General features: G+C 41.0%; 1 protein-coding gene and 1 pseudogene across 1 annotated transcript; one reads left to right on the top strand and one right to left on the bottom strand.

The window, feature by feature from the left end:
* Window positions 1-211: 211 nt before the first annotated feature.
* LOC134226483 (mucin-2-like) lies at window positions 212-4,977 on the bottom strand. The gene is given in 5 exon segments (XM_062707291.1): window positions 212-1,296; window positions 1,409-2,432; window positions 2,435-4,116; window positions 4,322-4,599; window positions 4,701-4,977. Coding segments are annotated over 4 exon segments (3,771 nt in total). The 5' UTR covers window positions 4,579-4,599; window positions 4,701-4,977; the 3' UTR covers window positions 212-488.
* Window positions 4,978-12,403: 7,426 nt separating this feature from the next.
* Window positions 12,404-14,843, top strand: LOC134226581 (vacuolar protein sorting-associated protein 45-like; annotated as a pseudogene).
* Window positions 14,844-15,576: the final 733 nt, after the last annotated feature.

Genomic DNA, 15,576 nt, shown 5'->3' on the forward strand with positions numbered 1-15,576 from the left:
ACACTACTACAACAAGAGTGTCTAAGATATCCCAACGGCTGAAGGAGGTGAGATTGATAAAATGCACGTAGTAAACGGCAAACAGTTAAGTCAAGAGTAATTCCGACAAAGGCAATAATAAATGTCTACATTTATCTAAACACAACAATGAAAATTGAGGGTTCTAACTTGTAGTGAAAGCTTTCTTTCTTCCCATTTCCTCAGAAAACTATTTTTTTCGCATTAAATATTTTACTATTGGACTAACTGTTTTACATGACAATTTGATGAGTGCATAATCGTATTTCGGATAGGAAAAACAGATCAAAAATTTAAGTAGAGATTTTTTTTCACATTAGGAAAAAAAGATAGAATAATATGCCAAGGAAAAACATTGAATGCATAATAAAGGTTTATCATCTATACACAAAACTGCAACTACCGAAGATCTCAAAAAATAGTACCAAAAACATACACATCCATACCGTTAAGTTGCACGGCTAATAACTTCACTTTAAACGTCTGGTTGCCATTCGAATTGGCCTTCTTCCTGGGGGCATATTCGAACCACCACCGGTGCCGATGCTAAACATGGGGGCACCTCCGGGTGCTGCTCCGTTTGGCATAGCGAATGGACCTCCTGATACTGCTGTTGCAGCAGCGCCACCGGTGAATGAGAATGCAGTTGGAACGGCGGCACTAGGAGCGTTGCCAGCAGGGTTCGATCCGGCGGAAAAGTTAAACGCAGGCGCCGATCCTCCGCCAGGCCCTCCAAATATTCCGGCACCACCAACTGACGGGGTTGATGTGGTTTGACTAGGCGTACCGAACGCAAACGGCTTAACGGTCGCCTGATTATTATTATTAGTTGCGCTGGTATTGAAGGAGAATGGAGTGTTGCCAGTGTTACTATCGAATGCTGGCGGAGGCATAACAGAGTTGGTTGCGTTCGAAGCGACACCAAAATTGAACGCAGATGCACTGGCAGCAACTGGTGCTGCCGTTGAATTCGATCCCGCGGTAAAACTGAAACTGTTAGATTTATTAACACTGCCAGCCGGAGTAGAGGAGCTTACACCAGAGCTGTTGTTACTGCTGACAGTGGCATTACCGCCAAATGCAAAAGGTTTATTGGTCGTTGGTGGCACTGTCGCTGCGGAAGCACCGAAAGAGAATGGAGCGGATGCTGGGGAAGTAACACTGGATTGATTGTTGTTGGAAGTGCCGCCCCCGAACAGGCTTGTTGTTGACGCTGCCGGTGTTGAATTGGTCCCACCAAAAGGCGATGTAACCGTGGAGGATCTACCAAATACGGCGCTGGTATAGAGGAAAAAAAAAATAGAATTAAAACATGTGTACATGTGGAAAGCAATTCTAGTTGAAATAAGCACAAAATATGAAACAAAAATTGTCTATATGAAAAACATACCTTGAATTAGCGGCTGTGGCTGACGATCCGGGCCCGGCACCAAACATTGGGGATGCTCCAAAGCCAGTAGCCGTCGATGTCGCGCTGGCAACGGAAGCACCGAACGCAGGTGAGCTGGTGGCGGCACCAAATACCGGAGCCGGGCTGGTACCAAACGAAGGTACCGAAGCGAAACTCGGCACAGAGCTCGCGTTTCCACTGTTAATCCCGCTTCCAAAGACGTTACTGCTGTTGGCCGCCACTGGGGCTGCTGTCGTGACTGTGACCGGTGCTGATGTGGCGGCATTTCCGAACGAAAACGCCGCGGTGTTATTTCCAGAACCGAACGAAAAACTGGAACTCGCAGATGGCACCTGACCAAATGTGATTGGTGTATTAGTATCAACGGCTCCTCCAAAAATGCCCGTAGAATGTGGCTTTACCGAGGAAATGCTTGAAGTGGATACGCTTCCGAAAGGTGGAGGCGCCGTTGTTGGTGGAGCGTTCGGTGCTACGAAGGATGAGGCTGCCGTAGTGGTCGTTGCGGTTCCAAACAAGGGAACAGTAGAAGTCGTCGTTACGGTTCCAAACGAGGGAGCGATAGAAGCCGTGGTAGCAGTAGGGACTGAACCAAACCCGAATTTCGGTGCCGCGGAAGACGCACCAAAAATAGGTGCTGCCGTCGCCGGTGTGGCAGCAACAGATGACGCTCCTCCGAAAGAGAATGCACTTGTGGTTGTCGTCGTGGATGCCGCTGCAGTTGTAGCTTTCAGAATGCTACTTGTTCCGAAAGAGAAACCACCAGGAGTTGGAATGTTGGTGATTGTTACTGATGTTGAAGCGGGTGGTGTCGCAGCAATGGTTCCAAACGATGAAACTGCAGCGGATTCAGTCGTTGTTCCCGCTGTAGGCGATAGTGGTTTAAAAGCACTAAATCCAGAACCACTGCCGAAGGTAGGAATAGAGGACTGGGCGATGCTCAACGTGTTTTGAGGACTGCCTGACGATGCGTTTGTAGAAATAGCAGGGAGAAGCGAAAAACCACTTTTGGAACGTCCTGTTTGGATGTCGGAGCCGGTGAGAAGTTAATTAAACTTGGAGTAACGGAAGCCGTATTTGTTGTGGTGATCGTTGATTTCGGGGAAGTTGAGAAACCAAATCCGGAAGGTGTCGCCGGAATTGGAACTGATGTAGAGTTAGCTGCCGGTAAAGTGTATGCAGGAGGAGCATCGGACTTCGGGGCGTTAATACCTGGAGCAGCTGTGGTTCCAAACGAAAAAGTAGCTTTCTCTAGAGGTTTGGTGTCCGCTGAGGTTGATGCAGGTTTGGTCGGTGTTTGGAAGCTAAAAGTAGCATTGATGTCCGTCGGCTTGGTTGGTGTTCCAAAACTGAATTGTCCCGTTGATTTTGATGGTTCGCTTGATTTAACGATTACCGGCTTGGGAGGTTCAATTTTACCTAAGCCGGCATCCTTGATGGGTTCACTGATCAAAGCTGCAATCCCGCTCGGTTTCGGGACAGTCACTTCCGATCTCTTATCCTCTACCTTACCCAGTGACGGTTTCAAAGCATCAACTGTATCTTTCGCCACAATTGGAACATTAGTTATAGGTTCTGGCGGTTCCTCTTCATCATCATAGTCCTCGCTGAGGCAACTAAGAATCAATGATAGTTTTGACTTCTCAACCTGCCGTAAAGCTGCCTTATCGCTGTTCAAAATCGGCGACTTTTGCTTCGGCTTTATAAAACTAATCCGGCCTCCCAATTCTTCGTCATCATCCTGCTCCTCATTATCGCTCACCACTTGCCTGACCAATGTATCGTCATACTTCTTGTTGAATAGAGTAATCTTCGGCTGAGAAGGTTTAGGTTTAATCGGCGGCATAATTTCTGGCACACTCCTAACTATCTGCGGCAACGATGTGGATTCTAAACTACTCAAAACTACCGACTCTCGTAATTCGGCTCTTTTATCGGCCACCACTGTGGCATTCGAGCCAAAGGGCGTTCCTACATTGGTTGCAAAAGTCTGATCCATGTTCAGCTCACGTGGCTTCGAAGAAACGGGCTCTACCCTTTTCGGCGTGCTCATAACCAAACTGGAACTCAATGAACTTAAAATATCATTATTTTTGCTGCACAATCGTTTCTTCTGAAGCTGCTGATCTCCAGATCCTTTTGAAGGTGGCGACGCCGATGAAGGGAGTTCTCTGGCACGTTTTGTTCCACCTCCACCTCCAGAATCTACCTCTGACAGTTCCTTGCATTGCTTTTTAATTCGGTCCGCATCCAGCTCTTCGTTGTTGATTCTCTTTCGTGAAATTTCCTTTAAAGCATCCAGCACGCTCTTGGTCGGAGCTACATCCAGTTCAGCCGTCGGAGCTATAACTCGATTCTCTGCGTCGATTTCATCATCCGGTTGGGAACCTCTGGCCAGTTTCATATGTGGCTCCGCTGGAATCAACAGCGAACCGGCTCTCAAAATGTTGGATCGAGTGTTGGCTTGAAAGACGGACTTTTCCGGTGGAGCGATACGAACCGACGTCACGGAATTGTTCCGCCGAGGCGAATACTTGATTTCGGTTTTCTTCAAGTGCACTACAGGGAATTGACCCGGTTTGTTGTATAAGCTAGTCATAGATTGACTTTTATTCAACGGAGATTGTGTCCTGTCATGATACTTCACCAATCGATTGACCAACCCTCGACTTTGAGCATCGGTGTAAACTCTGAAACGGTAAAATAATTATTAAAAAAATTACAAACACTCATTGCAGAAAATGTTTTTTGGTTCTGGCAAATGTAATTTTTGAAATAACTCTAAATTTTTTTTATATATTTTGCTGATGTATAACAAACTAACCAATGTTTGCATAACCCGCTGCCATCCCTGTCACAATTCGATAGTTAAAAATATTCATTTAAAAAACTCACTGAGGATCAATCCGCCCAAATCCGGTCGAATTTAGATTTCCGCTGCTTCTGAAGGTAGTCTTGCTATTAAACAGCGGCGAAGTTGGTTTCCGCTTCACGCTGGCCATTCCTTTTGCCGGACTGGTAAACAACCCACTTCTGTTGTTGCTTGGGCCTTCTAGATGTGTCGATTCCGCCACCGGACTGCTAAGCGTTCGGCTCAAATTAACCCCGCTTAGATCGCTGAACGATGTGAACTTGCTGCGATTGTGATTCATTGCCTCGAGTGAAAATCCGAACTAGAAAATATTCATATTTTACTTATCGCATATCAAAAACGTCTTCAAAAACAAACATCAACTATTCCTAACCTCAAATTCTCCTATAGTAACAGACTCACCTCAAGGAATGCTATTGCAACATCAGCTTTTCACCTTGACCCCTCACAGCGACCGTCGGCTGCTGAAAACAAAGTTTCAATCACAGCTTCCCAGTGTTTTCCTTTCGAGTTTTACCACACTACACTAGAACGGCACTTCCGCTAACGGAGTTCACGGATTTGTCACTGCTTATTACCAATTGACAGTTAATTTCGAGATATTTTATTTTACTAACAAAAGTAACACAGAGAAACAAAGTCCGCTCCCGAGTTAAACTCCTTCGGCTCAGATCGCGGTTTGTCGCGGTTTGTCAAAAAAGCTAAAAAAAATATGTCATTTTTGTGCAATGATGACAGTCATTGACGAGCGTCATTGATATGGTTTGTGGCTAGGATAGGATGTGCCAAGTAGTCATTAAAAATCGTACCGATTTTCTGTCACAATCGTACCGGTTGCTGATTGGTTGAAAATGACAATCGATTACTTCGATTGGTGGCGGAACGTTTGTCGTAAGGCAGCATGTTGTTAGTTTAGCCGTGTTGCTGGTTTGTAAAGTTGATATTAAGCAAAACACGTAAATGTTTGAGTTCTCGTTTTTTGGGACAAAATTAATTTATATTGAACTGCAAAGGCCTCATAAATTTATCTAAAGCGTTGTAAAGGTTTGAAACTGTTTATTTTAAGCACCTTTCTGCCATTTTCGATCTCAAAGTCATATTTTCATTAGCAAAAACTTCACTCTGTTAGTCTTCCGGTTCTCTTACCTAAATAATGGATGGAACGGAAAGAAAAACATCAAGTTTTGATACATGATATTAGAAGATTCTCTACCAAATTAATTTGGATGCACTGGCGACCACCTCGTCAGAGCAATCGACTAAAAAACAACAAGGCAGTCTCAATTGAGTTGTCACATCCTATCCTAGGTTTGTGGAGACCCTTAAGGTGATACGGGAAGCACAAACATTAAATCGTCATTAGTTCATCATTGAATGTTTATTTTTTTCTACAACAAATATGATTTTGAAAAAGTATCACCGTGCGTGACATTTGGCGTGACAGATAGATTTGACGGTAGAAGTTTTGCGGCAAATTACCGCTTGTCGTGTGCATTCCCAGCCTGATTCAACGCCGAGTAACGCTGCGTCAACGCAGCTTGAAAAACCGCTACGTGGACATCGGCCCTTACACCTCGGGAAAATTTTCCGCCGGATTTTGGTCCCCGTGTATTTTAAAGGGGGCCGGGATTTTGATTTTCCGTGCCCAAATCCCAAAAACATCGCATATGCAAAAATGCATGGGGAAAAAATCCTTAAAAAGGGAAATGAAAATAAAAATTATTTTCTCCGTTTCGCATGGGCACTATGGAATATTACATGGTTAAAAATAAATTGAATTCATTATTGTCTGTTTCCTTGGTAACAAAACGCGCCGACCATTTTTTAGGCACTATCAAAATCGTCGCCAACATCTTTATTCTAAAATTATGTTAGTTTTATTAGAATATAATGTCAATCTGCATTAAAAACAGGGCTCAATTTTGGGAAATAATGTGATTATTGAGTATATAAAATTTTGTTCACAGTTGATTTGACAGATCTTATGGCCATTTCTGCTGGCGACGATTTTGGCGTCAATTTGTTTTATGACGATTTCAAATCGTCGCGGCCGATAAGGTGGGAAATTGATAATACCTCATTTAAAATGTAAATGACATAAAAATCATTAAAATCAATAAATATACTTTTGAAAATATTGTTTTGCCTACTTTTTTATATTTATCTAATTATGTTTAATATCCTATTCAGATTACGACTTACAAGATTAATTACGTGCTAAAGTGGTGAAAGAAAATTGAATGTATGAGTATTGGTATCAAGTTACTTTTTGTTATACAGTCGACTCTCCACATCTCGATGTTCTATATCTCGGTATCTCTCCCTATAGTCGATAGTCTCCATATATGTCGATGGTTTCCTCGGTCCCTTCAATTTACATACATTTGGGCATTCTACATCTCGATAACCTCCCTATCTCAATTACTCTCTATCTCGATGTGCTCTGATCAGATTATGCTCTGGGTTCACTCTCCTTATGTCGATATGTTCAAATTTTTAGGCTACTAGACCATCTTTGGATAATAACAAACACATCAACAACAAGAAATGACTTTTGTTGTCGTTTTTCATAGCAACGAGCTTTTATAGATCTTCCTTCCATTATTCGATCTCTCCCTATCTCGATGGTCCCTTCAATATCGAGATGTGGAGAGGCGACTGTATAATTAATGGCGTAATCTGCACTTAACTCATTTCACAGTATTCGGTAAATTTTACCGAAATCCCAACAGCAGAACTGTTCGGTAATTATTTTACAGATTTTTTGTAATTTTTTCCATTGTTCAACTGTCAAAATCACCGAAAATCAGTAAAATTATTTACCGAACAGTTCTGCTGTTGAGATTTCGGTAAAATTTTACCGAATTCGGTGATTTATTTTAAGTGTGCACTGTATCAAACATTTCAAAACTTTTTTGCCAAATAATTCAGAAAAATACCCATAGTGCCTCAAACTTTGCACTTTGGTGCTATCTATCGCTGTCGACGTCTCTCCCTTGGAGTCACAACAGCGTATACGACAGCAAAACAGAAAAGTTTTTTTTTTGTCCGAATGGCCTCCAGAACTATATTCTCTGATTAAAGAGCGGTGTCGTTGCCGACGGAATCGGTGTCTAGGCAGTGGCAATTGGCACTGTTCATCCCGGAATACACATCAGGTAAGTCATATTGTTAAAATCAAATAATATAAAAATTGCCAGTACTGGAGGATTTTGTATTTTTATAGATAACCGCCAGGAGAATTATACTGCAATGCCTACCCGAATAAAAAATACAGTAGAATAACAATACAATTTATTGTAACACTACTATTAATAACATTAAATTGGCAATAGATTATATTGTAAATGAAACCATAGAAATACATTAGAATGCATTGTTATGAACCATTTACTCAAATGTAAATGAAGTTTTCGCAATAGAATGTACGGGTTGTTAAGTACACAGAAAAAATAAAGAACCTAAAAAAAAAGTTTAAAGAACTCAACTTTGAGTACGAAGTTCAAATTTTTAACTCAATATTAGGTAGTTTTCTCACTCCCTCTCATGAATGATATTATAAACAAAGAGAGCTGCATCGACCCAACGTATGCTGTTCCGTGGAAGAAGCCAAATTTGAGTTGTTTTCACCATAGTCTCGAGTGAGTGAAAATAACATAAATTTGAGTTGGTGAAACATCATAGTGGGTGGAAATTCAACACGGGAGTAAAGGCAAAGTACTCACCGGATTTTTTCGCATTTTACTTATTTTTGGCTTCTTCCACGCAAGGGCGGATTTGAGTGAAAGGAACCGTAAAGTGAGTTGTTTCGCGGTTCCGTGTATCGTAACTATACAAAATCTGAGATTTTCCCATACATTTTTTTCGTCACACAATAGAGTGTATGGTTAATATATTGTTGAAATATCCGAACAAAACTGTTCAAAATAAAATGGATTGTATTGTATTTGTATAGTAAAACAATACGAATTTAATTTCTCAGTTGTGACAGCTTTACTGTTCAACAATGCAATTTAGAGGGAAAACATGCATATTTGGCGTTGAGGCAAATATTGTTATATAGTTTATATGCAATGTAAAGAAACGTTTCAAAAGTTATCAATGTATGAAACTTATGTACGAAAACGTTTCAAAAACAATTGCAAGTATAGTTACATTAGAGAAATATGTTGATGTACTGTATCCTCAGTGTTGTTACAATCTGTGCAACCATCAAGAAACAATGTATCCTATTGTATACCGTACATTTTATGGTAATTCAATTGTTTACACTATTGAACCAATAGTACTTTTTTTATCCGGGTACAGATAGCTACGAGGCACACCCTTATCCTCACCACGGGTTGGATCTTGAGCTGAAATACGCAAAATCGTGTGGCGGTAGGTGCTGCAGCTGACATCTTATGCGTGATAAAAATACTAGAGAAGGACCTAATAAAATGAAAAATTTAAGCTAATCATTGCGATATGTGTATATTAATTTATAATGGAAACGATATAAAGGGATCTTAGCATGTTTTATTGTCTGAATACTGACTAATACTTCAAATCTATTGATTGTTTTGAGATTTTGTGGACGTATGAATATTGTTGCACTCCTCAATTTAAAAAGTGTTGATACAGCTTGTTATGGAACCTGAATTTTTTTCTAACGATACTCTGCTTACATATTTAATCCATACTTAAATAACAAAGAACTTCATAAATTAATTATTTTTGCATATAATGTTGAAGATTACCTTTTATAGGGGCTACTCTAGTCGATATATCAACATCAACAAATACGAGGCTACTCAGCTGCCAATCAGAAGGTGGCTAAATTTGAATCCAGGATGAAGTCAGTCAGTAACTTTGGAAGTACTTAGTGAATAATAAGCTGTGATGTGTCAATGTCCCTGTTAGGGATGTGTTAACAGTAAAAATCGTTAAACAGTTAACCATGGCTCACAAAAATATAGATTCCTGATTGGTTACTTATATAAGGATGTATGATTACTATCCTGAAACTGCTTGTATTGGTTGTTCCAACATGATGATGACTACACCATACATTCGATACGATTTATTCCATTTCCTTCCGATTACTACCGATATATCGAAAAATCACATAGGTATGTGGTTCTGCATGACTTTCTTTGGAAGTACAAGATATATTCGGGCGTTTTTCAGAAATATCTCCGTAATCCATTACCTACATATAGGCTGCTATTGAGATTCGATTTTAATTCGTTCAATTGCAATGTTGTTGCGTTTGTTGCTTAGTCAATCATTAGTTGTTTAATTTTCTCAAATAGCGACAACAAGTAACACGCTAGGGCATGGAAAACATGTAAGACAAAAATTGAGTCATAGCGAAGCGAGTATTAGACAAATATCTCAGGGCAATCGAAATAAGTCGCAAATTAGTCGAAATCGCACACTGAAACTAACTTGCCTCTCCTAGGAGTAGTATCCAATGCGTAATTGACGTTAGGAACTGGTCAGGTTTAGCGCCCACTTATTATTTGTCGAAACTGGTGGCATCAACGTCCCTTGGATTGGTAATTTAAAAATACCACTACGGATGAGATAAAAAAGGTCGGATAATTGCAGCGTATGTCAGTGACTAGCAAATCCACAGAACTCAAATTCGCTGAAGGGTAAACACGGATGCCCTTTTCTGAAGGAAAGGACCAGGTGGGTAGAGATTGGCGATTTCAAGCTCGTTTATTTATCTAATACGTATGGTTTTTGCCTACGGACAAGACGAATTGTTTGTAAGTTTGTTCGTAGCAAGTTGTGAACGACCAAAATACCCGATTATTTAGAAACAGGAATAGTCGAGCCTTATCACTGTTACGGTTAACGTTCGTCACAAGGTGGATACAACTCCGATTGGTTTAGATAATAAGATACACATATATTGTAATTGATTAACTAGGTATTAACATTTTTAGCTATTATCAATTCAGTGCAAATCCGAATTATAGCCGCTAACAAAGTTGGATTTTTCTAAGGATTTTTCTCACAATTCGTACGTTAAACCTAACTTCGGAAGTAGTGCGCTGTTTTCATTTGGTGATGTGCTATACAGCGCACTACTTCCGAAATTAGGTTTAACGTATGGATTGTGAGAAAAATCCAATTTCAATAGCGGCCATAATTCGATTTTCTACTGAATTTATAATAATATTCTTCATCAATTGGAAAAAAAATTTTGTATTATAAAGTGAGATACGACAACACGGAAGCCTTAAGCAATGGAAGGATAATAATTACTGTCAAAGTATGCAGAGAACTGGGGATGCGGAAAAAAGACAATACCCGGGAGTCGGAATTAGTCCATTCACCAAGCTACTGGTGTCCGTTGAAGACAACAATTGCCGTAACAAATTTCGTGTTGTTACCGCGTGAAAAATGAAGTTCGCTGACACCCTCGTAGCCGGGAGTGGAGTGTTGTTCCAGTTTGAGAATTACTGCACACGATTCGCCAGTGACCAGCGAGTACCATTCGCCAATTTCGCTAGGTCACACGTCACATGACCGCTGGACGCCCGTTTTCTAGGTTAGGACCCAGTCAGGTTGTGTGGTTTTGGGCCCGCTGGCTGGAATCCGAACTGATGCGTTAAGCGTTCGTCGTCGGGCAATAGCAACCCCTGACTACCTTTCGGCATACATAACGGGCACCATGTGACGGACAAAGGATATCCGTGCTGGTGACTAGCGAGACCTAGAAATCAATTCGCTGGATCAGACGCGGTGGGTGGGCAAGCACGCGTGTTACTGAGGAGAAGGTAAGGTTATGTGATTTCGCGCCCGCTTACCGGGAACCCTACACGCCAGCGGGCACGTAAACCGACTGATAAACCGAGGCAAAAGAACCTGCCACGAATGCCAAGCGGAACAACCAACGTCAGCCCTGTAGTATACTGGTCTGTGAGTGGTCTTCTATTTCGTGACGTTTCACTTCGCACATATGAGTGTTGTTAAGTCCTTTTCCAGCAAGTCGCCGACCCTGAGAGGGTATAGCCACGGGGCTAGTCGAGCATAACATCACTAGATTTTTTTTTGTATTTTTTGATTCTTCGAATTATCCCCGATTATTACCTAAAATGAGAGAATAATTAGTGAATACAAGAAACTTATATTCGGATGAATGATATTTGTCGACATCACCCAATTCCACAGGAAAATCATAAACAAACAAACACGATGATACCCATGGCGACGGCGAACAATTAGAACAAATTCAAATTTTCATCAAAGGATTGCTTAGTCATACCGGGTACCGCTGGGTACCGAAATCTTAGTACACTGGAACCACAAAATGAGTACTAATTTGCTCTGACCCCAACATCTTGATTATTATATCTATGGTACGAGGGGAGCGGGGAGGTTTCTTTAATTAGAAAATTAGCTTTGTTTTGAATGAAAATAAATCACTATTTTTCACGGTGTGAACATTTTCATTTGACAGTTCTACAATTTAGATTTGAATGTTCAAACTTTTAATTTTAGAGTGGCATGCCACTTTTGAATCATGATTGTTGCAAAAGTTGGCGTACTTTTATTTTGAACTTATGCAACTCTCTACGAAAAAGAACCAACGCAACTTAAAAAAAAAATTATTAATGATTTTTCTTTTTGTGTAACTGTAAATCAAGACAAAATTTTCAAAACGACTTATCTGCTTTTGTAAACAAAGATTAAAACGTTGATTTGACGAATATGATAGCATCCCCACGCAAATGAACACCACCAACAGGTAGCGGAAACCTTCAGCTACCTATTGATGGTGTTGGTTTGCGTGGGAGTGCAATCAGATTCATCAAATCGACGTTTGAATCTTTGTTTACAAAAGCAGATAAGTCGTTTTGAAATTTTTGTCTTGAAATGTATCAGCATGTAGATTGCGAGTAAGCACGCACTGGTGATACCTTTTCAAAATCATATTTTTGTAGAAAAAAAATTAAGCATTCAATGATGAACTGATGACGATTTGATGATTGTTTGTGCTTCCCGTGTCACCTTAAGGTCCATCTATTCTCATTGCCGGGCCACCCTGGAATGTGGAGACTTTTTGTGTTTGTCAAAATTTTCAAATGAGATCAAAACCTGCATGCGAGAATCAAAACAAATGTCGTGTCGTCATTTTTTAAGATTTTTAACAGTACGAAGCAAATCGAATTCACTAATCATCAGGAATAAAAGAAACATTTTCAATGCTTAAAAATTGAACGATTTGCATAAAACTTGTTAAGTTTCATGTTTTTGATGCAATTACAAATATTGGAAAAATGAATGTAATTCGTGCTGTACAGCTGTACCTGGAGAAAATGGTGGCAGATGCTGGTCCCGGAATGAAAATGCTGATGATGGATCGCGAAACCGTAAGTGCTTTGAGGGAGAAGTGAAGTGAACGACCTATTACTGTTGTTTTTGCCATATGGTGCAGCCAGATCGTATGTAAAATATTCATGTCATGTTAAATTTCCAGACCAGCGTAGTTTCGATGGCTTTCTCGCAGTCGGAGATGCTTCAGAAGGAAGTGTTCCTGTTCGAAAGGATCGATTCCGGGCGCTCGAATGAGCGGCTCAAATATTTGAAATGTATTGTTTTTATACGACCAACAAGGGACAACATTCTGCGCCTGCAAAGTGAACTCAAGAGTCCGAAATATGGCTGTTATTATATTAGTAAGTAGTATTTTGGCATTTTGATTTCAACTTATTTACCTAATCGTTCGTTGATTTAAACATAAGACTAAAAAACCATATTGGGAATTAGAGGGAAATAGTCATTGATTGATTTCCAATACACCAATCTAAACACTGGGTTATTTAAAAAGTTAATTATTGACCATTATCACTTAAAATTACTTCTCTGAGGTTAAGCTGAAGTTTTAATGCACCTGGTACCTACTAACTCGAATTATATAGATTTCAGCAATATTATTCCTCGTACCGATATCAAAACCCTCGCAGAAAGTGACGAAAGCGAGTCCGTTCGTGAAGTGAAAGAGATCTATGCTGACTATCTGCCGGTGAATCCCAATCTTTTCTCTCTCAACATTCCAACATGCCTACAGTCTCTCTCCTGGAATCCGGAAGCCCTTGAACGTACTGTTCAAGGCGTGATCAGTGTGTTACTGTCGTTCAAGTTTCGACCTGCCATCCGCTACAAATCAAGCTCCAGTGTGGCGCAAACTCTTGCCAAAAAGATACACGATACGATTAACAAGGAAACAGCTCTGTTCAGTTTCCGACCACCCGAAGATGGGTCTCCGCCTCCGATGCTGTTGATTCTGGATCGCCGAGACGATCCCATTACACCGTTGCTTAACCAGTGGACCTATCAAGCGATGGTACATGAGCTACTGACCATCAACAAACAGCGAGTAGATCTTTCTGGCGTCCAAAGCGTACCCAAAGATTTGAAAGAGATCGTTTTGTCCACCGAGCAGGATGAGTTCTACGCCGCTAATCTATACTCCAATTTTGGCGAAATTGCCACTACTATCAAGGGGCTGATGGACGAGTTCCAGAAGAAGGTGCACGATCAGAAAAAGATCGAGAGTATAAGTGATATGAAGAACTTTGTGGAAACATATCCACAGTTCAAGAAGATGTCCGGTACGGTATCGAAGCATTTAGTGCTCATTAGCGAGCTGTCGCTGCAGGTCAGCAAGCAGCAGCTGTTTGAAATATCCGAGCTTGAGCAAGAGATTGCGTGCCGAGCGGATCACTCGACACAGTTGCAACGGGTAAAGAGAGACTCCGTTAGCGACGAAAAATAAATTTACAAAACGCTCTTCGTCTTATTTTGCTTTATTCTATGCGTTACGAGCGGCATGCTAATTGCGGAACATCTGGATTGCTGAAGATGTTACAAGACCGTGGAGGGCGGGCGTATATCGCCCCTCGAATGTTAGAGTACATCAGTACCAGCGCTCGACAGGAGCTATTCAACACTGTGAAGATCACGGATGCCGTCAAATTGACCCGTAATCTAATAAAGGGTCTTAAGGGAGTTGAGAATGTTTACACCCAGCATAACTGCGTCCTTAAGGAGGTACTGGAGGAGGTAACAAGGGGTCGGCCGTTGGACGCAGCTTACCCGATAATGGGCAACGAGCTGCCCTTCCGGAGGCCTCCACAGGAAATTGTGGTGTTCGTGGTCGGAGGGACAACCTACGAGGAAGCGTTGGCAGTTCATCGGTACAACCAGGACGGATACAAAATCATTCTAGGTGGGACAACTGTTCACAATGGGGACAGTTTTATCGAGGAGATTATGGCGGCAACCGCAGGGGTGCCGCTCAAGCATTCCCGTTCGCTACAGCAATTCCATCATGCACCACCTGGAGACGCTTAAAAGGATGCCGATTCAGGTAGCGGGTGATGTCGCTTTGTTCCAACAGAATAAACGTAAGTATGCATGTTTGTATTAAACATTTAACGTAAAACAAAAACGTATTATATTAATCATTCTGAACAGCTTAATATGTATGTATTTATAAACCAAACGAATAGATGTGCAAGAAATTATAATGCATTATGAAATTGAGTCGCACACGTAGAAGATTTGTATTGGTCGATTGATGACTGCATTGTTTTATTATTCGACCTTATCAAACATTATTTTGTGTTCTTTTTATCGTAAATTTTGGCTTAGTCACACCTGAGATAGGGATTTATGATGCTTGTATACTTCGTGTTGCTCGGAGCAAAACCGAATGTAACGTCATTACTCCCGCTCGTCGCTTTTACTTGGGTCACCAATCGCATGCCCAACTTCCTTGATTGCATAGGTATAGCCAGCAAGTGCAGAGTATACTTCGGAGCCGATATCATCTTCCGGGTGCACTACTAAACATCACTTTTGCTGGTTTGTTTTCTGTCTGTATTTTGCCGTATTTTATCAGCCTGATTTTTTGTATACGAGTTGTAACGTGACTCATGTGTCTACGCCATTTACCATTTTCCACCACGCCGCCAGGTATTGAACGCAGTATTTTCCGCTCACAGTCCGAGAATTCGGTAGTCTGCATGTTTTAACGTCCAGCCTTCATGTCCGTATAATAGGGCGACTGGACACTGTTACGAATGTACCGTTCTTTTTGCCGTAGACTACGTCTAAGGGGAAGGCTTGGATACAGGGTGGTAAATGAAAATATCAAAACGGAGGATTGTAACGAAATCATGTAAGACTTTGAACGTTAGTAGCGCATTCATCTTCTGATGTATTTTTGAGATTTCGATATCAATCGACTCGGAAACTCTCCACCAATTTGCTAGTT

This window comes from Armigeres subalbatus, chromosome 3, assembly GCF_024139115.2.
Source record: "Armigeres subalbatus isolate Guangzhou_Male chromosome 3, GZ_Asu_2, whole genome shotgun sequence".
Taxonomy (NCBI): Eukaryota; Metazoa; Arthropoda; class Insecta; order Diptera; family Culicidae; genus Armigeres; species Armigeres subalbatus.